The sequence below is a fragment of the Podarcis liolepis genome (genome assembly GCF_965112155.1).
Source record: "Podarcis liolepis genome assembly, chromosome: 4".
NCBI classification, from domain to species: domain Eukaryota; kingdom Metazoa; phylum Chordata; class Lepidosauria; order Squamata; family Lacertidae; genus Podarcis; species Podarcis liolepis.
This window is the reverse complement of record NC_139558.1, coordinates 39,076,324-39,102,092: the sequence shown is the minus strand read 5'-3', so window position 1 is coordinate 39,102,092 and position 25,769 is coordinate 39,076,324. Positions and strand designations below refer to the sequence as shown.

General features: G+C 42.4%; 1 protein-coding gene across 10 annotated transcripts in view; it reads right to left on the bottom strand.

Moving 5' to 3' along the window:
* Positions 1-6,785: 6,785 nt before the first annotated feature.
* The window catches only part of SHROOM2 (shroom family member 2), a 103,196-nt gene continuing 84,212 nt past the window's right edge, over positions 6,786-25,769 (bottom strand). For 4 of the 10 annotated variants that reach the window (XM_083501786.1, XM_083501784.1, XM_083501787.1 and 1 more), the window contains 5 exons: positions 17,730-18,491; positions 15,742-16,293; positions 12,772-12,949; positions 10,545-10,817; positions 6,786-9,608 (listed from right to left, as the gene is read on the bottom strand). In XM_083501786.1, the coding sequence (XP_083357912.1) occupies positions 9,342-9,608; positions 10,545-10,817; positions 12,772-12,949; positions 15,742-16,293; positions 17,730-18,491 (2,032 nt within the window). In that variant the 3' untranslated portion in view covers positions 6,786-9,341. Of the gene's footprint in view, positions 9,609-10,544; positions 10,818-12,771; positions 12,950-15,741; positions 16,294-17,729; positions 18,492-19,658; positions 19,737-22,478; positions 22,560-25,769 lie in introns of all 10 variants that reach the window. The other 6 variants (XR_014525791.1, XR_014525792.1, XR_014525793.1 and 3 more) reach the window with 3 other exon arrangements.

The window sequence follows — 25,769 nt, the reverse complement described above, 5'->3', positions numbered from 1 at the left end:
TATGCTTCACTCTGCTATGATTTCTACATCTACTTGTCCTTGTCAGATAAAGTCTTGGAGTTTTTGGCTGCAAAGTAAACAATAGATAGTATTTGAATTGGAAGAAATTATCAACTGTTTGCAGCAAGAGGAGTGTAGGGGTGGCTAGGACTAATGAGAAACAGAGCAAATTTTGCAGTCTGTTAGCTGTCTGGCCAAAAGAACCACAATCAATTTGCAGATAATGGTGCATCACATTTTAACCAGTTCTCAGCTTGCCACATTAGCTGGCATGGATTCCTAGCCTCTCAAAAAAGTATCTAGCCCTGTAGATTCAAATCTATGTGGCAAAATATGCAGACGTTATTCTGCCCAATTGTCAATAGCCAATGAAAGAAGAGAAATGACAGCTATGATTAACATTGATGTAGAAACAAAGAAACAGGAAAATATATGATTCAATTGTCTGGGATGGAATTTTCTGGTTCTTTTTTATGGTTTTCCTTCCTCACCACCTACCTTGCTGGGGCAGAAGTGAGAATTGCCTATGGAAAACAATGTCACAATCCATGGCTTTAGGCTGCCTGACATTGAGCAGTGGGACGTCCACCCAGAAATAAAAGATAGCAGCAAAAAAAAGGGAACCTAAGCTCTTCCTAACTTACATCTTATTTCATTGGGAGAAAGGTTTCAGGATGGTTGGTTCTTTGATTTTTCTTTTTGAGGTTGTTAAACTTCTATAAGTTGCCCTGTTACCAAAGCCAACAAGCTATTCTCCCCATACTGTACATTGCAAGTGTTATAACTGAGAGTGCTTACAACAGCTCAAACTTCAAAATGGCAGGTTGGAGGCAAGGCCAAGGCTGGCTTGGATTAGAAAACTCCTCAGAGGCTTCAATAATCTCCCAACAAAATGTCATTTGGAAATTACCTGAAGCAAACTCTTTAAGGTTAGTTTGGTTTCTTGGAGTCAGGTTGGTTAATAGCTCACATGATCAGGATGTTAGACTCATACAAGCCTCTCCAAATAACCTCCAAATACTAAGATTCCCAATTCCAGAATTTTAGTTTGTGGTTAAACTGTCCTCGGTTGTGTATTAAAATAAAAAGGGAAACGGCACATTTAAAACAGCAGTATACTTCTAAAAATGTTACAGCTTCTACCTGGTTAATCTTTTGACAAAAGTTGACATTTTGAAAAAATGGGCTCTTCAATAAAGCAATTAGTTACAGAGCTCTCAAAACCAGGAGCTACACTGAAGAACTGTAGTCTACAGACTGTAAGGTCTAAAATAAAAACAGAAGATTCTCAACCTATTGTGACTGTGTAGCTACAGATGCTGTTCCTTATTGGCTGTTCTTTTCATTCTACAACTGCAGGTTCTTAAGAGTTCTGTCAATGAATTATCAGACTCCTTTTCAGATTATCTGGAAGAAATCTTTCTATATTTGTTTCACTGCATACATATAGTAGGTTCATTTTAACTGTTCAAAAATCTTAGACAAACTTTGTTTTGTTTTCAAAATCAGACATTTATGATGAGCAGTATTACCAAATTTTTGCCCCACAGGACGCACCGGCCCATAGGACGCACCTAGTTTTTTTGGGTGGAAATAAAGAAGAAAAAAATTATTTCCCCCTCAGGTGCGGGGCTGGGGCAGGGGAAGCCCGAGCTTCCCCCGACCCCAGCCCCCAGAACAGGCTGCTATCCGCAAGCCATGGGAAAGCTGCGCGACTTTGCGCAGCTCTCCCACGGATAGCGGAGCGCTGCGTGAAGCCCAAAGCTTGGGGTGTGCTGAGCTCAGCACTCCCCAAGCTTCTGGGTGCAGGCAAGCTCTCCGCTAGCCGTGGGAGAGCTGCGTCTCCTACGGCTAGCGGATAGCTTCCTGATGCCTGGAGAGCGAGAGGGGTCGGTGCGCACCGACCCCCCTCGCTCTCCAGGCTTCAGCGAAAGCTTGCATTTGCCCCATAGGATGCACACACATTTCCCCTTCATTTTTAGAGGGGAAAAAGTGCATCCTATAGGGCGAAAAATATGGTAATCAACACCTTAGAACTTTTAAGGTTCAAAGCACAAACTACTGATTTTGACAAATATCTGTGAGAGAAGCTATTTTTGTTTCTAATGTACCAATAATAATAATAATAATAATAATAATAATAATAATAATAATAATAATAATTTATTATTTATACCCCGCCCATCTGGCTGGGCTTCCCCACCACCCTGGGCAGCTTCCAAAAAAATTATTAAAATATTGTAATACATCAAACATAAAAGCTTCCCTAAACAGGGCTGCCTTCAGATGTCTTCTAAAAGTCTGGTAGTTGTTCTCTTTGACATCTGGTGGGAGGGCGTTCCACAGGGAGGGCGCCACTACGGAGAAGGCCCTCTGCCTGGTTCCCTGTAACTTGGCTTCTCGCAGTGAGGGAACTGCCAGAAGGCCCTCGGTAGAACGATGGGGGTGGAGACGCTCCTTCGGATATACTGGACCAAGGCCGTTTAGGGCTTTAAAGTTCAGCACCAACACTTTGAATTGTGCTCGGAAACGTACTGGGAGCCAATGTAGGTCTTTCAAGACCGGTGTTATGTGGTCCTGGCGGCCGCTCCCAGTCACCAGTCTAGCTGCCGCGTTCTGGATTAGTTGTAGTTTCCGGGTCACCTTCAAAGGTAGCCCCACGTAGAGCGCATTGCAGTAGTCCAAGCGGGAGATAACCAGAGCATGCACCACTCTGGCGAGACAGTCCGCAGGCAGATAGGGTCTCAGCCTGCGTACCAGATGGAGCTGGTAGACAGCTGCCCTGGACACAGAACTGATCTACACCTCCATGTACAGCTGTGAGTCCAAAATGTCTCCCAGGCTGCGCACCTGGTCCTTCAGGGGCACAGTTACCCCATTCAGGATCAGGGAATCCTCCACACCTGCCTGCTTCCTGTCCCCCAAGAACAGTACTTCTGTCTTGTCAGGATTCAACCTCAATCTGGTAGCCGCCATCCAACCTCCAACCGCCTCCAGGCACTCATTATTGTAATAACAGAAGATTGTATAGAGAGGAGGCCGGTAATAATTTAAAATAAACCTAGCAGTTTCACCTTTTGTGTTTTTCATCCCCCCCCCCCCCGCAAGACACCTGTTTTGGAAAATGGAACTTAGCAGTTTGGGGGAGAGGAGTGCAAGTAGGGAGGCATGCCTAGGGCACAAAATAGAATGGCCAGCACATGGCCAACAAACACAAAAAGGAAAAACACCAATGGGGTACATGCCAGCTGGGTAAGCACAGCTTCTACTGAGAGTTCCTCACCCAAGCTGAGAAGGGCTCCTGTGCTCTTCTGTGCAATGCTGAATGCAACACTGTCCGTCTTCTGTGACATTGAGGCTCATGCCAGAGGCACTGATGACAGACAAGTAGCTGGTGAGTAGTTGCTTGACCGAGAGGGAGAAGACAGCAGAACAGGGAACTCCTGCAGCTCCTCCCAAACACACTCCCACCATCCAACTATACATTCAAGTTCCTGAGATGGCTTCTGCAGGTTCAGGTGAGTCAAATCTATGCATGGTATTGACACACACAGGGGAGAGAAAAAGTTTAAAGATTCTGTCCCACGACTAGTAGGGCTGGGCGATATATATCGTCCATATCATAATTCCGGTTTCATCATATTTGACCTGGCATCATATTTGACCTGGCAATATATTGCGAATCATAAACATGCCTTATGGCATAGTGAGGAAGGTTTAATCCTTAAACTTACGTGAAATACATTCCTCAGCTATAATCTAGCATGCCAGGAATAAAGCAGGAATTTCCTAGCTGCTCCTGAGCCACAAGAAGACTGAGCTGCTGGCCACAGCAGCAACTGCTCTGCAGAATTCTTAGGTCAGTTACAGCCCAGTTAGAATCCTGACAACAACACGTATCATAACTCCAGGGTACTGGTCCTTTGGAACATCAGGAAAGTGGGAAACTGGAGGGAACTCAGTCTATTCCAGGACACTCTCAGTTAAAACACGTTCTTCCTGAAGTCAGATTCAGAGCAGTTCCAATAGTAAAAATGGTTCTGTGTGTATCTCAGTACAGATTTGTTTTCCGGTCCTGAATGCATTTCATAAAGGATCTCCATCGACAAGAGAGGCTAATGGCATTAGGCCCTAAACAGTAAGAATTTCCTTGGCAAAACTATGGAAGAGCCCTTACAAACCTATCATTATTCTTCCCCATCACATCTTGTTTGGACATTGTAGTAAGGGAGAAGATCTTAGCTCTTTCCCTTTGCACTGGGACCACATGAAATTTGTGCCATGGGACCGCATCACTCACACCAATACAGGCAGCACAATTTTCAGAACCAAGGTTTCCATGATTTCTAAGACAATTAAGTCAAAATCTTTGCTTTATTTCCATTCATTTCTGTGTTGATGCCGGGAAAGAAGACGAGGGAAAGAAGGAGGCCACATGACATGGCGTGGCCCACCCCAGCGGCCCAATACCCACCTTTCCCACATACTGTGGTAACTCAGGTTACAGACGCTTCAGGATACAGACGCTTCAAGTTACAGACTCCGCTAACCCAGAAATAGTACCTTGGGTTAAAAACTTTGCTTCAGGATGAGAACAGAAATCGTGCTCTGGCGGCGCGCCGGCAGCAGGAGGCCCCATTAGCTAAAGTGGTGCTTCAGGTTAAGAACAGTTTCAGGTTAAGAACGGACCTCCAGAACGAATTAAGTTCTTAACCCGAGGTACCACTGTATTGTAGAAGTCAGCAATGGACTGGGATTGGAGGCAAACAAACTTTCTCCAGACACGAGGGCTGTTCCTAATCGAGTAGAATATAGATATGGAAATAGTAGTTCAACCTGTCTTAAGGTTGGTAGTGCTTGCCTTGAAAACTCAACTCGGCAGTTGGTTTTGGATTCATCCTTGAGTCTGGATGCCCAGGTGACAGCCATAGCCAGGAGTGTTTCTGCATGGTTTAGGCTACGCCCATTCCTGGGAAATGCAGGTCCGGTTGCGATGACCCACACATTTATTCATTCATATTACTATTAATTTTCTACACTGCTATACTGCCCTCCATCCAAGGATCACATGGCGGTTTACAATATAGAAACACAAAAAATACGTAACATAACAACTAAACAAAACAGTAACCCCACCAAGTTAAAAAGGCTATAGATTGTTTAGCCAAATTTCATGATGTTCCACCTTGTGCCACTTTCAGTTTGTTGTAATAATGTTAGCATTTGTAAACTGATGTCTTAATTTACTTCATTTTACCTTATTTGTCGGGATCTGTGGTTTTGCTGTTTAAGTGCTTTAAATAAAAGTATTCTTTTTAAAAAGGCACACATCTGTTGCCTGACAGATGTGGTTTTCATTTTTCGCAATCTTGCTTTTCTGGCATCCCTCTCTCCTCAAAATAAATGCCCATATGGTGTGGGCATTCTTTTTTGCCTCTTGGAAGAATTTTTTTTTAGGACCTCTATTAGAATTATGTCTGCATCTACATGTGTGCAGTCATATGCACTAAATTTACTTTCATTCCATCTCCCTGAACTACAGCCATCAACCCAGCCAGCATGGCCCATAGTCAGGGATGATGGGAATTGCAGTCCAACAACAGTTTAATCTGGACTACAGCAGAGTTACTATGCATTTCCTTTGCTGAAACCACTTTAGTGGCTCCTAGTTCTTTTCTGGGCACTGTTCAAAGCGCTGCTTATGATGTTTAAAGCCCTGAAAAGCTTGGGACTGGCTTAACTGAAGGACTGCCATGTTCATTATGAACCAGTTAGCTGTGGAATCAATGGAGGTTTCCGCATGTATCATCAGACATCAGGCTCCTCCACCTAGTGGCGCAGCAATAAAACTGCTAGCAAATTTGCAAAGCTAAAAAGGGTCCGGTATAGCTTCAAATTGGATGGCGGGCATGTTGAGATTCCTGCATGGAATCCCTTCCAATTCTACAATTCTATGATTCTAATGGATCTTGATTTTAAAGCATTTCTATCCCATCCTTCTCCAAAAGGATGGTCCACTATGCTCTGTTCCTCCAGCCACAGGGTTAACTCTCCTTTTCAAGCTAAAAACAAAACAAAACTGCAGGCTGTTTTAATCTTTCTTCTGGTCGATCCTTCTGATATTGTCGGTACTGAAGCTGCTCCACATGGAATTTTAAAATCTCTTATTTTTGTTCTTCTGCCACTTGACTGTGAATTCTCAGCCATTTTCTCATAATGCTGCTGATGATAATGTCTTTATTGCTTTAATACAGTTCTTAAGATTTATTTTTTATGGAGTGGTGGATGATTTTTTAAAACATCAATCACTCCCAATCCTATACATGTTTACTCAGAAGTTAGTCTCAATAAGTCCAGTTGAGCATTGGATTGCAGTCTAAATTAAATTAATTGGTCAGCTGTTACTCAGTGGGACCAATATTTATCCCATTTAGCTAACTAAATAATTTCAATTATCTACAGGCATTGTCCTATATTTGACTCTTTCTCCCTCTAGTGTCTATCCTGTAGCATGGGAAATCTCACGTTATTCCACACTTGGGGGGGGGGGGGAGAGAACCTTAACACAACTTGGCTTTATATTCCCCCCCCCCCATCCTTTCTTTTTGGAAGCTGAATTTGGTAAGGATTCTAAACTTAAATGGATCTGAACTGGGAAAAGGTCATGATAATCAACTCAGACACCATCACCAAAACGGTATGCACATTCCTCTATGAAAAGCAGGTTATGTATATTTGAACCTTATGTAGGTAACATATTAAAATTAATAAATTACTCATTACACTGAAACACAATATTCAGTTTATTTCCCTCGGTCAAGCATGATGTTATACTCAAGCAGCAAGAAAGAAATCTCTATATGCTTTTTACTCAGGGTTGAAAACTTAAAGGGGGACACAGGAGAAATCGGAAAGACTTTATTTCCTCCCACAATACAAAAAAGCTCTAAAAACTGCAGTGACCCATAAGATGGAAAAAGGAATCCTTCACTTATGGGTGCCAGAGGCAAGACATTAGCACCAGGTTTTCTCTCTCTCTCTCTTACAAAGCAACAAAAACGCTATTTATAGAAATATATACAGCAGTAGGGAGAATCTCACTCCTGGTCCCTTCCGGAGAGCCTGCCAGCAACAATAAAGAACAAAGGAAGAAGCAAGGGGAGTGATTAAATATCACATTATGAAAAGGATAATATATAATGATACATCAATTTCCATATTGCTATCTTCATAAGAATATGATTTAACTCAAAGTACTGTGCGCACACATACTGAAATTATATTTGGAGTTCACATACACAATCAGAATCACAGTCTCTTTTTTTAAAAAAAGAGTGACATGTAAAAGCTCACAGCTGACTGAAGTACAAATAATCATTTATCTTAGCTTGGCTTTATTTAAGGATCAGGTAAAAGATTCCAAGACAAAATTGATCTGTTTCTGTAATATTGGTTGGATGTAGCAGCATCTGATGATGTTGGTAACTCGTCAGATGTCTTCTAAACGGTAGAGACAAACTTGGGACCCATTAGTACAGCAGAGGGTTAAAGGAATGACCCTGGTGCAGACCAGTGGCCTATGGTGTGTGAAATAGCACTGATAACTCAGGGGAAAGCCCCCTTCTAGGATTTGTCTTTGAAATACTTGATTACATAGAAGTGATTATGCCAAGACCCGGTACAGTCAACCATTGCTTATATTCATGACTCCATTTTACCTGAACGTTGAGAACCGTAGAAGGGAAAAATTTTGCCTACACTCAAATGAAGCGGCAAGTGTCAAGAGAATTCTTTTTTTGTAATGTTTAAATTAGTTCCCCTTGTCAGGGAGGGCACTATAGCCAGGGGAGTTGAAGATTTAAGTGCTGAGTAAATCATTTTCTCAGTATAAGTTAAAAACAGCCTATAAACAAGTATGATTTCCCTTTATCCGTCAGATATGTACATTAATGCGAGGGAACACTTACTGTGCAGATTAGTACATCAGTATTTGTTATACCACCATTCTTGTTTTGTAAAGGACAGTTTAGTGGGACTTTTTATAGATAGATGTTTTTCCATTGATGGCAGTGTTAATGCATCACTCCTTGTGGAAGATGAAGTCCCATAGTGGCAGGGATATTTGTTAATATGAAAATGGGAACACACTCACGTAATAACAGTGAACGTTTCCAATGTACTTCAGTAAAATGGATATCATGCCTCTTGTTGAGGCATGAAAAAGCTGGACAAACAGCAGTCCTAGGCACGGAGGACATGATAAAATTAAAAAAAACCACACAGTTAGCTTTGTGCAAATGAAAGATATACAGAATGATCTTCTAATTTGTAGTTCGATTCACTGAATCCCTGGCAAATGGCACCAAGCATAATGTAGCAGAAGTTCTGCCTTTTATTTACAGACCTGTGCATATTATAGTCAGACCCTTAGTTACACTTCATTCATATAAGACAGCTGAGCTGAATGAAATTATTGCCTTTGTGCTGTGCAGAAGATGATAATTAATGAATTGAACAAGACTGGCTAAAATTCTCCAACTTTATCTTCAAATGGAAAATAATAATAATGGCAAGTTCCACCCCGCCGAGACATTAAAAACCATGTACAGTCACACAGTTTCCTGGTGTGTTTGAAAGTAGCTTATTATAGGTTGTTTCAAGGTCTACTCATCCAAACAGTATTGACATAATTTTTTTGGAAAGGCAGAGCTTATGCAACACTTCTTCAAAACAGCACTTGCCGGTGGAATCTTGCGAGTATTTACTCAGAAGTAAGTCCCACTTTGCTCAATGGGGCCTACTCCCAGATTAAGTGTGCATAGGATTGAAGATCAAATGTGCAAACGTCACTATATCTCACCAACCTGAATACAACACTAGACAGGTAACATGTTTAAATCTGTTCTGTCTGTTTGATATGGCTGTATCCTGCTCCCTCCCAAAAAGTCTCCTAAAATCCTCATTATTAAGTTTTTGAGGGCTCCACAGCAACCTATATGAATCTGAAAAGAAACCACACACATTTTTTTCTTCGTTAAAAAAAAGAAAGAACTGCACTCATGCACAACTGCAGCAGATTCCTGAATATACCGAATCTGAAGCACAGAATCTAATGTCTGGAGAGGTTCCTAAGGCTGTGTGATGAAGGAAAGCCAGAGAGGCTTTGAAATGTTTCTAGAAATGCAAATAACCCCACACAGAAACAATTCCCCTCCCCCTGAATATTATTGCTATTATGACTTATTGTTGTTGTTTCTTTTGAGCAGCTCCTCCTAGTGAACGGAGGAGTTCTATACTTCTAAACCCACGTTGTTTTGATTTCCAAGTTCCTTGGGTGAATGTCATTTGGGCCTGTCAGGTTGAAGGCTATCAGTCAGACACTTCAGCTGCTCCTCCCCAAGTTTGATTTTGTCCTCCAGCTCTCGCTGTTCGATTATGAGGGCTGACTTCATTTTGACAAAATGCTCATAATCGGCAAGGCTCTCGTCGCTCAGGTAGTTGGCCAAAATGTCAAAGACAATGCGTTCCCTTCGGTCCAGGTTCTCCTTCAGTTCCTTTGCATCTTCGTGCTGCTGTGTGAGCAGCTTCTTCTTCTCCACCAGGATCCGCTTGAGGGGGAGAGAGCAAAACCAGGTGTAATTTGGCAGGTAAGTCAGCCTGATCTCACTGCTACGTGGTTGTAATAAAATCTGCTAAGAAACCTACTCACGGAGAGCATACAGAGAGAGCATAGTGCAGATATGAAATGTGCATGATTACAAAGATGGCATCAACAAGACTTGAAAAACCCATTTAAAAACAAAACACCACCACCCTCCTTCTAAGCTTAGAAAAACACCCAGTTCTTAATTCTCTCTTGTGCACACATATTTACTTGTGCAAAATTATGAGGCTCTCTGGGGAAAAAACCAGAGGAAGAGCTTATTAATTACTGATGGGTTTATAAACGTCAATTAAATAAACTGTAATCAACTTGAGCCCCTTATATTGGGGGGAAGAAAAACTCGGGAGGCCAGCAATAGGATAGTAATATAGGCTGTGGTTGTGGAACAGAGAAGGGCTGAAAGGTGATGCTCACAGGATCACAAGAGAGATCAAAGAAAGGCAAGGCAGAATGGAACAAGTTTTAGGAGCTATATAGAAACACAGGCTTTTAGTTTTCGGTTTTAGTTCCTTGAGTCACATGGTGAACATTTTAATTTCCTTGCTATAAAGGAAGAACGCTAGTAAAATCTAAGCGCATCTCATACGCAAATTGCAGAGCACCTTCTAGAACATCATTATATTCACCAAGACATTTTGAAACTTGGAATGATTCTTCTATGTCTCAGCTTGTCTCAAAATCTTGGAATCGCTACCCCCTCTGCCACATTTGTGTTTTTTGTGATCTTTGGCTAGCTTTCTTGCTTTGGATATCCTTGTCGGGGGTTTTTTTGTTTTGGAAAACTTAAGGTCAGCTATTGTCACTGAATAAATCTACTTGCCATCAAGAGAGCAATATTAGACAGGAGCTCTTTTAAAAAACACAAGACACTACGTCTTACCCGCTCTTCAGGAGAGGCACTTTCATCCAAGTTGTTTAGTGCATTTTCTACTCGGGCCAGACGGCCAGAGAGTGACAGCAGGAGGTTGACCACTTTATCCAGGTCCCCAATAAACATCCGGAACTTGTCAAACTCATTGGATTTGCAGACCTCTTTGACAATGGCCTCCACTTCATCTCCAAGCATATTGTTGGCCTGAATGTCTTCCAGGAGTGTCTCACGAGCTTCCCGCAACACTTGCAGCTTTCGACTTATGCTATCTATAAGTTCTTGCTAAGGGGAAAAAAAGGGGGGGGGGGAAATAAGCTCAATTTATTTGGCATAACGGACGCAATCACAATTGAACCTTCCCAGCCCCATTTCACTCCAAAATACTCTTAAGGACGCATCCATACTATATTTTTAGAGCAGTATCATAACAATTTGAACAGCCATGGCTTTCCCAAAGAATCCTGGGAACTGTAGTTCATTAAGGGAACTGAGAGTTCTTTGGAGACCCGTTTCCCTCACAGAACTACAATTCCCAGAGTGCTTTAATAACCAATCCCTCTCCCAGGGAACTCTTGCAATGTGTCCTACATGCTTCCTTTTGAGGAAATTTGCAAAAGTGAAGAGTCAGGTGTAGCAATTCCAATGCCTCAAGCTCCTACTTGTAAGAAAGTTGTTTAGATACTACATCCAAGGCGTCACACGCATATTTCAGTTATTCTTGCATAAGTTGCATTGTTGGTTAGTAAAAATAAGCAATTGTCTTCTTTGTCAAGACACAAGACCACACCAACCAGTTCCCTTGGTTTCACTGCCAACTTCACATTTTTGACATGATATCATCTTCAGACTTACTTCAGACATACCCACAATCACCTGGAGCAGGGAGCTGTTTTCCCATGAGGCAATCCCATGTCGGTGGGAGCCTGCATCTGGCTGGCACAAAAGATGGAGGGAGAGATGCAGATCCCACCCAGGAGAGCTTGCTTCATGGAAAATGCCCACCACCCCCAGCCCGGCTGCAGATACATCTGAAGGACGTCTCCAGTCACTTCCCCTATGATAAGAAAAAAATGCTGCATATGTAGGTGCATCAAGGCACACTCCCAGGTTCCTCATTATTGGAGGGGAGAGGGTGCATTAAGAACCCAAACTGGAGGAGAGCTGTGTTTCTGGTTGCCAAAGCTTGAATGAACAACCTTTGCACTTGGCCTGAAGGAACACCCATTTAAGCAGAGAATACGTATCTCATTGCCTAGGATAAGCAATAATGTAAACAGCAGTTGAGCCAGGCCCTCAGAAGGGCCTTAGTGTTTTGCCAGAGGAAAAGCCCCAGCCAATTATGAGGCAAGTCTCCCTTTTTATGAGCCCCAGAATAAAGGAGCTGAGAGACTTTAGGGCTGTGTTCTCTCAGACCTGGCTTGGTTCAGGGAAACCCATAAATCTACATTCAATCAAGATTTTGAAATCTAACCAGAACTGGTTTATTATGAAATGGCAGTGTTGTGTGTTTGTGTGTAGGTGTTGAGATACCTACATCAGATAAATAGATTGTTATCTCCAGATATGAACTTGCACTGTATGGACCATGCTTCTGCTGCACAGTGTTGCCGCATGTCTTGGCCACCATGTTGCGTTGTGAAGTTGGCTTGTCCAATACAAAAGCCAGCTGCTGCTCAGTCAATTGCTCCTCCTGACATATGAGTGAAGTGAGGCAAGGACTCCTAACATTACCAACCCCCTTCTGCATTTAGGGAGGGGAACACAGCTCAGCGCAGAGCTACATTCCTTACATCCAGGAGGTCCCAGACTCAGCTCCTGGTGTCTCTGGTTTAAAATGTCGTAAGGAGTGTGAGCGAAGCAACCTCTGCACCCAGTTCCAAGAACCTGCCATTCTGAGTAGACAGAGATGCACTATATAGAATAATAGACTGATTGGACATAAATAAGGTAGCTTCCTGTGCTCATGCATGGCATATCTGTTTAATTGAAACCTTACTTCCCTGCCCACTCTCCAGCTGGTTGTCCTATAGCTTTCATTCCATCTGAGAGAAACCTTCACCATCCATCTTTTGTGAGTTGTGATGACAGCTTGTCAGCTCCTGTGCTGTCACACAGCTTCTGGCCTGGCCACATTTGCTTTTGCCTGGGCTGGCTGCAGTGGAGATCTACTAGACGGCTCTAGCAGCATGGATTTCAACAGCATGGGTTGGTTTTTAAAAAAGAAATGCAATCTTACCTTCTTCTCAGATAAATCATGGTCTAGCTCATCCTCAGAATCCTCACTTTGCTGCTGCTGCTGTTGCTGCTGCATGTCCTTCATTTTGTTCAGCAGTTCTGCCTTGGGTGCAGATGTGCTGTAGTAAGTGGAATTGGTTGTCAAGGGGATAGCTGAAGGCAGGGGCTGCTCCTCTTTCCTAAGCGAAGGTGAAAAAAAGAGCAACACCCAATTTAAATTCGCTTCCTGACATTCTGCACATTGAAAGGAGGACAGTAATCATTTCGAAACACAGTTTGCAGCAAGTAAATTGTAGGGCTTCGAGAAAGGCTCTTTCACCCTGGGGCTATTGCAGGGGCTAATGTCTCGCATGAAATAACCATATTATTCTGGCACTCTCAGACCCTAGCTAAAGAGACGGGCAATTAAAAGAAACTGCCAAAATCATTGCCTGAAAATGCTGATTTCCATTTTGCCCCTTAATTGATGCTCCCTTGTCAGTGTTTAGATTTCCACACTGTATCCTTGATTATATGGCCAGTGGCAGGAAGGTAATGCTTAAACCTCTTTGGGGCTCTCATTAGCCCCGACTATATAATCCCATAAGCATAACTTTTAGTGAAAAACACAGCTGCTCTTGTTTCATTATCCACAGTTCTAATGCTTAAATTGCAAGCCTTAAAAGGGTCCTGCTACTGAACGCAACCTTTCGGAAAAGCTATTTCATTGCCATTTTGAAAATAAGATAGGGAAGGCACTATGAGCAGGTTTGCGCAAAATGCTAAGCTAATGCAAACCTCAGCGAGGTGATGTGAATGTGCAGGCTCTGTGCTCCTCCCTAGTCCTTTTTGCAAGATTTGGCTTAGGGTGTTGTCTGAACAAGGACTCCAAGATAAGCACTCTCTTCACTCAACACTAGCTGTAGCCAAGAACAAACCTTGGAAAACAGAATGTGCTAGCTATTACCCGACAGTAAAGTTAAATTGCAATTGGCTAATTTGCAGCCGGATCCTGTGCATGTTTAGTTCAAGGTAAGTCCCACTGAATCCACTTGGCTTTACTCCCAAATAAACATGCATACACAGGGTTTTGTCAAATAAGATTTATAGAATTTGCAAACTGGTTGCTGCCTATTTGATCAAGGTGGTTTACATCCCTTCCCCCAAAGGTAAACATTTAGAATGGGACTAGGCAGCCTACCAAGAGTCACACCAGTCTGAGGAAAGACCTGAGAAAACTCAACAGGACCTGCAACTCTTTGAACTTCTGCCACAGATAAGACACACTATTGTCTGGCTTCACTCCCTTGGATGAGCTGGACCCAAATAGGCAACACCATAAGAGGAACTATCAGGTGGGCAGGAAGGAGATAAAGACTCCATCTCATTTGGCTAGAAGCAGCAAGAATTTAACCAGTACTTGCTTGGATATCAAATTTGAGATTTACTTTCCCTAGTGAACTCATACTGGGGTTTAAATACTGGGGCATTGTTTAAGGAGAAAATGTTTGGGGAAAGACCATGACGGTTTGGTTTTCCATGGCCTATTCATTTTTAGAAGGGTGATTGAAATTTCAAGTATGAGTCTCTTCTATGTCCTCAAAACAGTAGAAACATTTCAAGGTCAACCTGATGGTATTTCTAGAAGTAAAATACAGCTGTACCTCTGCTTACATATCCCTCTGGATACGTAAACTTTGGGTTGCGAACGCAGCAAACCTGGAAGTGTATACTTTGGGGTTTCACCACGTGCGCAGAAGGGTTCCTCCAGTTACGAAGTTTTCGGGATGCAGCTGGATCTCCAGAATGGATCCCATTCGTAACTGGAGGTGCCACTGTACTGTTTGGGCACCAAGAATGCCCAGCAACAATACTGACCATAAATTTATCTGTATATCAATCCATCTGTGTGTGTGTAGCTTTCCTCACAAGTTTTGTACTGTAAAGCAGGGTATTAAGTTTAGTTGACAGGCAGGTGGTGGATTAAGGCTGCATCTGCACTATACTTTTAAAGCAGTAGAATATTCTACCACTTTAAACAGTCATAGCTTCCCCCAATGACTCCTGGGCAGCACAGTTTGCTAAGGGTACTAAGAGTTGTTAGGTGTTAGGAGACCCCTAGTCCCTATGCAGAGCTACAATTCTCAGAGTGCTTTAACTGTCAATCCCTTTTTCCAGGAAACTGGGAAAAGCACAAGCTGGGAGACCCATTTTTTTCTTGATTTTCCCTACTGGGAATCAAGATCTAAATTGAGACCCATGCTGGGCCTTATCAGGTCCACAGCCTAGAGATTCCCACCCCTCTTTTAAACTGTGAAATCTACAGACAGAAAGAGGATATATTAAAACGTCATTAATGGCCAAGCAAATTAATAAACTTCCACTGCTAACATAAAAATGTCAAGTAACAGTGTTGTCTCTGTGTAGGATGTAGCTGTCAACAGCAAATAGCATATAACAGCATGTTTGCAAGATAGGCGCAGGCGGCTACTGGGCTATGTCTAAGTTGCTGGCGCTAATCTATAGGCTCCTATACAGCTCATAGCCAGGCTACTTTATAGACCAACTTATATACCCACTCACTGCAGTCTATGTGAGAGTTTCTCCTCTACAACTTCCAAAGACATCAGAAGCCCACTTCGCAGTAGCACAGAGCAGGGATTTTAGTGTGACTGCCCCTGTTCTTTGGACCAACATTCCTGTCAAATTATGGCAGGCCACCACTATCTGCGTTTTCCAAAAACAACCAAAGAACTGCAAACAACCGATGAAGGTTGCGGAAATTCATGCCCTGCTTGTGAGCTTACTGGAGACATTTTGCTGCTTCAAAAAAGTGCATTGGACTATACAAACCCACAAGGACACATCTTGATTTGCATTTATATTATAAAAGTCCCTCTTTCTAAACAGAAAATAAGCCGATCAAATGCACACATTGGGCAAAGGAATGGAGAAAGGAGAAGAGGCTTAAGGTTAATATATATCTACTCACTTGTCCTCTGCAGTTTTTGGTGAAGGGTTTTTTAGAAGCAGCTTTCTGCGTTGCTGGGCTTCTTCCAAGAGATGTTCATCTTTCGGAAATATTCCCACCATCAGGTCCATTGTAGTTTTTATTTTCGCATTTGGGTCCAGAATATCCGCTAGCGACTTATCCTTGCCCACAATCTCTCTGGCTAGCTCTTCTGACTTCCAGTCTTCCATGGTCTTCTCTTTGGCCCTCATATAGCTGACTGCATGGGCTGAAGTATCACTGTCCTTTGTGTTGTTCCCAGGCGCTTCGGTGGGTTGCAAACAAGGGAGAAGGCTTTTGTTCTCAGGCTCTGGCTCCACCCCCTGCCTCGTGTAAGCACAGAAACGGGAGTAGGACTGTTCAGAAGTGCTGAGTGTTTTAATCTGGTCCTTCTCCAAGCCGCTTGGCAAAGCAGGAAGTTCAATGGTGCTCACAAGGTTCTGCCTACTTTCCTTCTCTGCGTGGCTCTCAGAATGTACAATCTTTATGGGAACCATCTTCACAGTTGTGTTGTTATCCATCACTCTTTCGATTCTTGAGAAAAGAGAAGAACGTTAACGGCTCAAAATGGCCCATCACATTTAATTTGTGCAAGATACTTAGGGAACTATATAGGGACCAACAAATGTAAGGAGCAAACAACACATCAAAGTTTTACCCTTCCTTTCCTTTCAATTGGTTAGGCAGCAGGAAGCAGAGAGTAGGCATAAATGGACAGTTCTCTTGATGGAGGTATGTAGAAAGTGGAAAACCCCAAGGATCAGTAATGGGACCTGTACTTTTCAAACAATCCCACGTAACTTGGATGTTTGCCCCATTAACATTGAAATAAGTGAGCACAAGATTGCCAACTTTTCATTTGTTTGTAAGCATTCAATGCTTTGGGTATTTTAAGCCAGGTATGCCAGCGCAGATGATGACACAGCTGATAGACCACAGCAGCCATTCATAAATGGATTTAAGGTTTGCAAGCAGCATTACAAAACAGGTATGATTTATTCTGATATATACAGCATGTTGCTACAACTACATTGATGCAGATCACTTATTGGGCCATATTATCAGTGCATATCTTGAAGATCAGAAATCTTGAGAAATCCTGCCCAACACTGGTACAGCACGGTCGTGTCCTTGAGACATACATGTGATCTATGAGGCACTTATCCATTAATATAAGGTCACTATCTTTGTATGCAAATATAGCAAGGAATTAAACACAGTATGATAAATTTACTTCTCCACATTTATCAGTTTTGAATATTTAATCTAAATAAGAGTAAAATTATGTGCTTGCCAGCATTTTTTTAATTCAATGTTTGACATTTAGTGACAGCCAATGAATGTTTGACATTTGGTGACAGCCAACATTCACATGTGATGTTGACAATCCCAGACAAGTTTTGTGAACGTCTGAAAACTCAAGAGACACTGAGAGTTACTCAGTATGCATAGCTAAGAATAAAAAAGGATGGGACTGATAGCTCCATTTGAAAGATAAAATGAATAAGTTGCATGGTGTTTATTTGCAGATGATTTATGGGTGGCAGTACCCATGAATGAAGAGCCAGGTGAATGTGAAATATAGTTGTACCTTGGAAGTCACACGGAATCGTTCGACTTCCATAATGTTCGGAAACCAAAGCACGGCTTCCGATTGGCTGCAATAAGCTCCTGCAGCCAATTGGAAGCTGCGGAAGCCCCTTCGGACATTCGGGTTCCAAAGAATGTTCGCAAACCAGAACAATCACTTTGGGGGTTGTTCGGATCCAAGGTACGACTCTACAACATTCATTCATACAAAATCCCATAGGAGGAAATCAGTAGAGAAAAAAGTGGTCACAACCCTCTTAGCATAAATTCACTGCTGCAGCTGAGCAGGCTACAGGTAACAATAATGAATTAAGGGCAATAATAATTTCAATGTAAATCTTAAGACAAGATGATTAACAATTCATGTAAAACTGCCTTACCTTGTGGGATTCTCATCCTGAACAGCCACAGGAGGCTTATCCGTCAACTTCTGCGGAGCAAATTGTGGAGAGGGGGACCTTGAGTTCTCCATTCCAGGTTTCAAATGGTAGCGATAAGTTGAAGACAGACCAGGTTCAGGTTTGAGGCGTGCTTTTTCTTCTAAGTGCTGGCAAACATTCTCGATGGGCGCCGACTGGCGAGGCTCTGGCAGCTCAGTGCTTTTCAATTTTTCAAAAACCTTTACAGGAGTCTGAGTAGGAGACACGTTAACCTCAACCGCACTGGCAGCAATGGCAGAATGGGAAAGAGCTGGCTTGCTGGGCGCTGTCAGTGAAGACTCTGAGGAAGCAGCAAGTGACGCTGAAGAATTGTCTTGTCGCCTGTATTTATTCTCTCGTTTTGAAGGGGAAGGCCTCTGGGGCACAGGCCCATGTTTCTTACTCAGCAGCGCTGGATCTTCCTGCAGGCTTCCCTCTCCTCTGACTTGTGGTGGGCAGAAGCGGTCCCCGTTGGATATTTGCAGCTCAGAAATAGCAAGAGGCAGTGCACTGTAATCTTTGTTTTTCTCCCTCACATTTTCCTGTGAGTATCTGTAATCACTGGGCAGTGTCCCAGATCTACCTCGGCTCCCCTGAGACGCAAGTGTAGCCTGTACTGCATGTGAGGGCCTAGCAGACACTTTCCATTTGTTTCCTAAGCTGTAATCCTGCTGAGTGGCAGGCTCTTCGGGACGGAATTCTGAATACCCTGTGTCAGCTGGTCTAGAAAAACAAAGGGGAGAATCACAGTTGTTTAGCCATTCCCTGAGCATCACTACAAGTGTACCATGTACCTTCAAACACCAAAGATGATGATATATAGTGGTACCTCAGTTTTCAAGCATCTCAGAAGCCAAACGTTTCAGTTTTCATACGCTGAAAACCCAGAGGTAAATGCTTCGAACTTTAGAGGTGGCTTCCTGTTTTGAGTTTTCTGTACGTTTTGAGGCTTCCGTATTGAGTTTTCGGTTTTCAAACATTTTAGAAGTCAAGCGGTCTTCTGGAACAGATTATGTTCGAAAACCAAGGTACCACTGTACTTTCTTCAATTACTTATAAACAGCACCATGCTACTTACACAAAAACTGCAAGAAAATATATGGTATTTCTAATAAAATCAAAGCACAGTATCAGGGCACATTCAAGTTATGTTGTGCCATGCAAAGTGAGTTAACCCAGGGAGGTATACAACTAAGAAATACAGAATTTCCCCCTCTTTTGCTTGTGGAGGTGGTTGCGTGTATAGAATTATGCACAAACTGCCTGGTTCTCATTGATTAATGGGCTCAGTATTTTTCTAGAAAAAAATTCGGACAGCTAGCCAAAAGGGTTGGATAAAGCAGAGAAAATGTAAGTGCTGTGCAGAAGGAGGTAACAAGATATGGCAGCATTTGGGGCAGAAGACCAATTGACCTCAACAGAATGTTACTGTGGTTAAAGAGAGCCATTTGGGGTGAGGCAGTAACCCCCGAGGTATACCCTGGTTCACTGAAATGGGCTCAGGGATGAACAACAGGGGAGAGAGCTTTGTCTGAAGGAACAGCCCAAATGGAGGGGACTATTGAGGGCAAGCAGGGGCAAGAAAGAGACAGAAAAGGGGGCAGTTGACAAGGAGACAGTGCACAGTACAGGGGATGGAGAACTGGATGGACGACTTGAGAAGGAAGGATTGGGCTCAGATAGAGGAGGAGTTAGCAGAGGTGGAAGATTTGGAGGGGAATGCTTAGGTGGGGGATCAGTGGTAACAGGAGGTGCACCAAGGCCAAAGACAGCCAGGTCTGAGCATGTCTTAAAGGACTGAATTGGCCCTTTAAAAATGCACAGTATATGGTCAAATAGTGGTGTTTCTTCTTCTTCAAGAACTAAAGAATTAAAAGCAAGCAGAAGTACCTCTGAGAACCAGCAAGAAGGCAGGTTTGCTCTCTGATTAGAGAAGGCTGGAGAGATACTGTGAGAGTAGAAAAGAAGCTGAAACAGAAAAGCAGGAGTCTTTAGGAATTCTGCTACTTATTTACAGAGCAAGTGCAATGGTCTACACAGTTTCACTTAATGAACTAAACACATATGTTGAAATTCTATGACTGTGGATGCTGAAGGAAATCTTACAGAAAGCCAGGATTTTACTTAAATCTGCCATCATTAATTAAGGCTAAATTATACAGGTCTATATTTATTGAATTAATGTCAGAACAACTCTTGCTGTTCTGGAAAGAATACTGGTTCATGGCACCCAGAAATAAGTGAAATAACTATAAACCATTATTACATATTAGTTAAAATATATGTTCAAGGATGCTGCTCGCATTACAATTTCCAAATACCTTAGCATTCCTATAAGTTTCTGCATCTGAAATATGCCTTTTCACAAAAGCAAACTCCAGATGCTACTCTGGGTGACAATTTAAAAAGTTTTTAATGCAGATAAGGCACATTAAAACATCCAAGTTACTTTTGGGATTATTCCAGCGTCATTTATGTGGGTTGCCTGTATATCCCGTAGCATGCTGTTAGCAATCACTCTGAAAATTAAAGAGAAATGCCAATTGCGGTGGCAACTAATATAAATGCATTAAAAAGATTTAGATTGATATGTGGATGATAGGAATATCAAGGGCTAGAGGGTGTGATATATCCTTAGTATGTCTGCTATTAACATCAAATTGCTTAAGGCAGGCTTAGGTATTGTGTTTTGTGATGAATTTTCTGAATTACCTGTCTGGCTATTTTAGGTAAACAGTGTATCAACCAAGGTAGAACAGTGATCTAATTCATCACTTCTTACCTCCCTCAAAGAGCTTGCTATGCTTTTCTGGGAATGAGGCCAACATTAGAATCTATTTGAAACTAATATATATGTGAGATTGACAGATTTTATACCTTTATGTATTATTATATATATTATAATCCTTATATATTCATTAGCTGCATGATAGGGATGGGGAACCTGTGGCCCTCCTGATGTTATTGGACTTTAACCCTCATCATCTCTGCCATGCTTGCTGGGTCGTACAATATCTGGAAGGCAACAGATTTCCCACCGCTGATTGCATGTCTAAATCATTTTTTTAAATTTTATTTATATAGTTGGGTAAAAGGGATCTTAGTATGCTGCTTCAGCTTCCAAATGTTACACTATTTTACCCATCTTTCTGCTAAAGTGCACCTACCATAAGGTTACCATACGTCCCCGTTTCCCGGGGACAGTCCCCGGATTTACAAATCAGTGCCCTGGCAAAACCCATTGAAGTTGAAAAGTGTCCCCGGATTCATGGGGGAAAATCTGGTAACCTTAACCTACCATAAATACTATCGTCCTCTTCATCCCAACTTTTGCCACATACCTCAAAAATATACATTCTAAGTAATTATTATAATAATGAAAGTTTGGTTACATTCGCATTTTGGGGGTTGTTGTTATGGTTAGCACTGTTAAGACACCGGCCGGGTAAAGGAGTCATTCTTCATTCTGGTCAACAGCTGAGGATGCCGGCTTCCATTCTAAAGCACCCTTACATAAATGGCTCTTACAGAATCCAGCTTTCCAGATGCATCTGAACACCAGCTGAGGTGCCAGAAGCCATCCTGCTCTGGAAAGTGAATTAGAGGAGGGAGAGGCAGGTGGGTCTCCAGCGGGAAGGGAGTTCCATGAGTGAAACTTCTATTCTAGTTATGGAAGGAAACTTAACGTCATTTGAAGAATTAAATATGGATGCTAAGGACCCTTGGTTGATGGAAGCCAATGGTCTGTCTGCCCATTAACTTCAAAAACAAAAGAATTTCACTCAAATGTAGGTTTAATTCATCTGTAAGCCACCCCAAAGCATACTGAAGAAGAATGAAATTGAGACATCAGACGGACATTAAGTAATTGGTGCAGAGTTATTATATGCTAGAAAATGGCCACTATGATGACACAAGGTGTGTGTGTGTGTGTGTGTGTGTGTGTGTGTGTGTGTGTGTTGCAAGGGCTTGTCTGCTGCAAATACCCCAGGGGGTAGGTTGCGGTGTGCCTGTGTTCTCTGCACAGAGATATGCATTGGGATTCCCTGTAGGATTCCTTGTCAGCCTGGCATTGCTTTTGTCATGGTGACATTAATATATTAAATCAAGTGGTAGGAAATATACAAAGGGAGCTAGCAAATGGAAGTAACCTGTGCTGTACTCCTATTGAAATGGCTTATAGAAAACTTTTTTTAAAAAAAGGCATTAGTATACATTCATTTTGTTATTATATTGTTTGAGATGCACCAAGGCAGTCAAATTCTCATAGTTTTTTAACTGCACGTTTGAATGCGTGTTCATGCAAGGAAGATGAAAACAGGAAACTGGAGAGGTATTTCAACATTGAAAAGAAAGACACTCTGCATCTCAGCATGCAAATTTGAGAAGGGCCTGTAAGGAAGCCAAAACCGACAATATGTACGACTGACATGGCCTGCTTGAACAAGAGTTTCAGTCTCCGATACAACTTCTTTAAGGATCCTTTTGGCTTCTAGCACAGTTGCAAAATGAATACAACAACACTGTAATTCGGTTGGCCTTACGAGATTTTCTGCTTGGCACCAACAGAATACTGTTCAGAGCACCAAGTAACTTCCGCAGAGGTGGCTGACCATTAGGGCTATAAGGAAAATCTAACCAAATTCAACACAAAGGGGTTTACACATCCAGGGTGGTGGTTTCTCATGCAACACATGCCAAGCATATTACCCCTGAAGAGACTGGATCTTACTGTTCAGAAAGGAGAAAAGAAAGAAAGCTTCAAGCAGCAGAAGAACCCAGAGGCAAAACCTGCAAAGTGTGACAGCAGAGTTAAGTATCAAGAAGTCCATACTGGGGTGGAGGGACCTACTATTACAATGTCCATGACTTTGCAGAACAAACACACGCAAGAAATGTGATTCAGAATGCTTCGTGTATCGAGGTCACATCTGAACAAAGGGAACAATTCCCATTGAAGAATTCCCCTTCTATAAAAGATAACTTTATAGCCTATCAGCCCTATCTCCCTATTCCCCAACAGAATCCCGCCCCCCCTGACCCCTAACCCAGGCTTTTTTCACCTCCACAGGCATGTGTACACACAGGAATCACTTACTCCTGGAATTCTTCCGCTGGCTCTTTGGCCTAATAGTATCACAGAATTGTAGAGTTGAAGGGACCCTGAGGTTCGCCTAGTCCAACCCCCTACAATGCAGGAATCTTTTGCCCAACATGGGGCTCAAACCCACGAACCGGAGGTTAAGAGTCTTCTGCTCGACTGCCTGAGCTTTCAGGTGGCCAGTGTTAATATTAAAATTCAAACCCATAGGCAATATTTCAGAGGCAATATTTTGAAAGCAGTGTTTATATCGAGGGGTGTAAAGCAAAGCTGCACATCTTGCCTCCCACACTAATATGTTAATCATCATCAACATCAACACCACCACCACCAACATCATCATCTAGTGCTGCTTTGTGAAGTGGCTCTTATTTCATTATCCCAAGAAGGTATACACAGATTACTTTCCAGTTCTGAATCTAACTGCAGGTAGGCACAAATGGGCCCAGGATGGTAATTTAAGTACAGAGGAACCTCGGGTTGCACACACAAGTCTGTGCAAGTGCCGAAACCCGGAAGTAACCCATTCCGGTACTTCTGGGTTTGGCGCAGTGCGCAACCCAAAAACGCATAACCTGAACCGTCTGTAACCCAAGGTGCTACTGTACTAATGGCTTCATTTTTGTATAAGCATTCTACGGCATACTCATTTGTGTGTATGCGTTTGTATAGATATATAGATAGATAGATAGATAGATAATTAAATATTTTCTTTGGTTACAAAAGTACATGCATTGTCTCTTTTTTCAGGTCACAGAATCATTTCTACTGATCAGTTACATTCAATGTGAGACGTTAATGTTGTATACAGTATAAGGTTGGGGGAGAAGAGAAGTGGGGAGAAGGGGTAGTAAATATTACATTATTTTACTTAATGTATGTGTGGGGGTTTTGTGTCTGTGTCACTTGGGTAGGTTGTCTTTCTAGTCATTTATTATTTTTCCTTGGTGGTGAGTGGGGGGGGGGGCAGGGCATGGTTGGTTGTCTTTAGTTGACTGCAGTAAGATTTGTTTTGGTGTGTGAGGGGACAACGACTGTTAGGTCAAGTCAGCCATACTGATTCGTATGATGTTGGTAGGTTTTTATTGTTGTCTTGTTGGGCTGTGTATGTAATAAAGCATTATTGAAAGTGTTTATGTTTAACTTCCATTTGGACAGCCTCCTTTCCCCCTCCCTTCTGGTTACAGTGTAATGGCTATTGACTAAAAGCAATAAAAATCTGATTGACTTGACTATGGGCCATTATTTGTGGCGCTGTAAAAAAATAATTCAGAGATACTCTTAAGGATTCCTCCCAAAGCTGTATAATAACGTTCCATGCAGTAACAGTCAGGCTCTGTAGGGATACATCTAAATTGTGCATTGTTCTTCTTCCTAATCCCTGTTCTGCTGAAAACCTCTTAATGCTCACCCAGTTTGACATGAGCACAGACTGAAAGCACATGATGCAACCATACTGAAGCTAAGCAATTCTGTGTGTACCCAGTGCCTTAATGGGAAGGCATGTGAAACCCTATGCACACCACTTTTGAGTTTTATAGTGGGGGGAAAACACATATATCCGAATGCTGTTGTTTATTGGCTGTATGGGCTACACATAGTTAGAAATCATAAAGGTGTGTAACTATGTAGCCGATACAGCCAAATAAACAACAGCATTCAGGGACACAGATATAAATATATATCCTTAATAGTCTAAGATACTAAACAGAAATCCTATTTGATTGCAAAACACGTAATAACTCCCAGCTCAGTTTGTAAACTCCATTGAAGGGCATTGTTACAGATAGGTAGCCGTGTTGGTCTGCCATAGTCAAAATAAAAAAATTCCTTCCTGTAGCACCTTAAAGACCAACTAAGTTAGTTCTTGGTATGAGCTTTCGTGTGCATGCACACTTCTTCAGATACACTGAAACAGAAGTTGCCAGATCCTTCTATATAGTGAGAAGGTGGGGAGGGGTATTACTCAGAAGGGTGGTGGGAATTATTATCTCATTATACATGACTAAGCCATTTCTCACCTTCTCACCCCTTGCCCTTTCCTGTAAGACCTATTACAGTCGTTAAGAGTCGTCAACAGGCTCATATCAGCTATCTGCCAATCTCCCATTCCCACCACCCTTCTGAGTAACACCCCTCCCCACCTTCTCACTATATAGAAGGATCTGGCAACTTCTGTTTCAGTGTATCTGAAGAAGTGTGCATGCACACGAAAGCTCATACCAAGAACTAACTTAGTTGGTCTTTAAGGTGCTACTGGAAGGAATTTTTTTATTTTGAAGGGCATTGTGTTGAGGTTAAATACATGCATGCATATGTTGAGGTATGTGCGAGCCTGCTCTTAGGAAAACTACCGGTAAGCTGCAATCCTTTGCACGATTAACTGGGAATATGTCCCCAAGAACTTACATAATAAGAGTGACTTATGGAGAGTCACTACCAGTGAGTGTGTAGACATTGTTGAGCTAGACGGACCAATGGTCAGACTCAGCATGCGGCAGCTTCCTATGTTCCTATAAGGAGAGACTTGCAGGATCAGATCTGGCCCAGCATCCTGTTATCACAGTGGCCTATGAGAAGCTCTCTGAAGCCACCAAAGCTGAGGACAGACATTACATCAAGAGAGGACTCCAAAAGTACATTGCTCAGCCACTCTGCATCCCAGCTTCACAGATGATCTGGCAGAGCTGCCACGCCAGTGAAATGAATGTGTCTGTTTTGTCTCTCCCTTGCCGTTCCATTTTTGGCTGCCGTCCCCACTTCCTCCTTGTGCTGGGGAAAGTTAGCAAACTACTGTGTGTGCCTCGGAGCACGTGACAGGATGCTTTCCATCTCAAGCACTGGGATGTGGGGGAGAGTTGGAGCTACACCAAGGAAGCAATGGAGCAAGCCTGGACCAA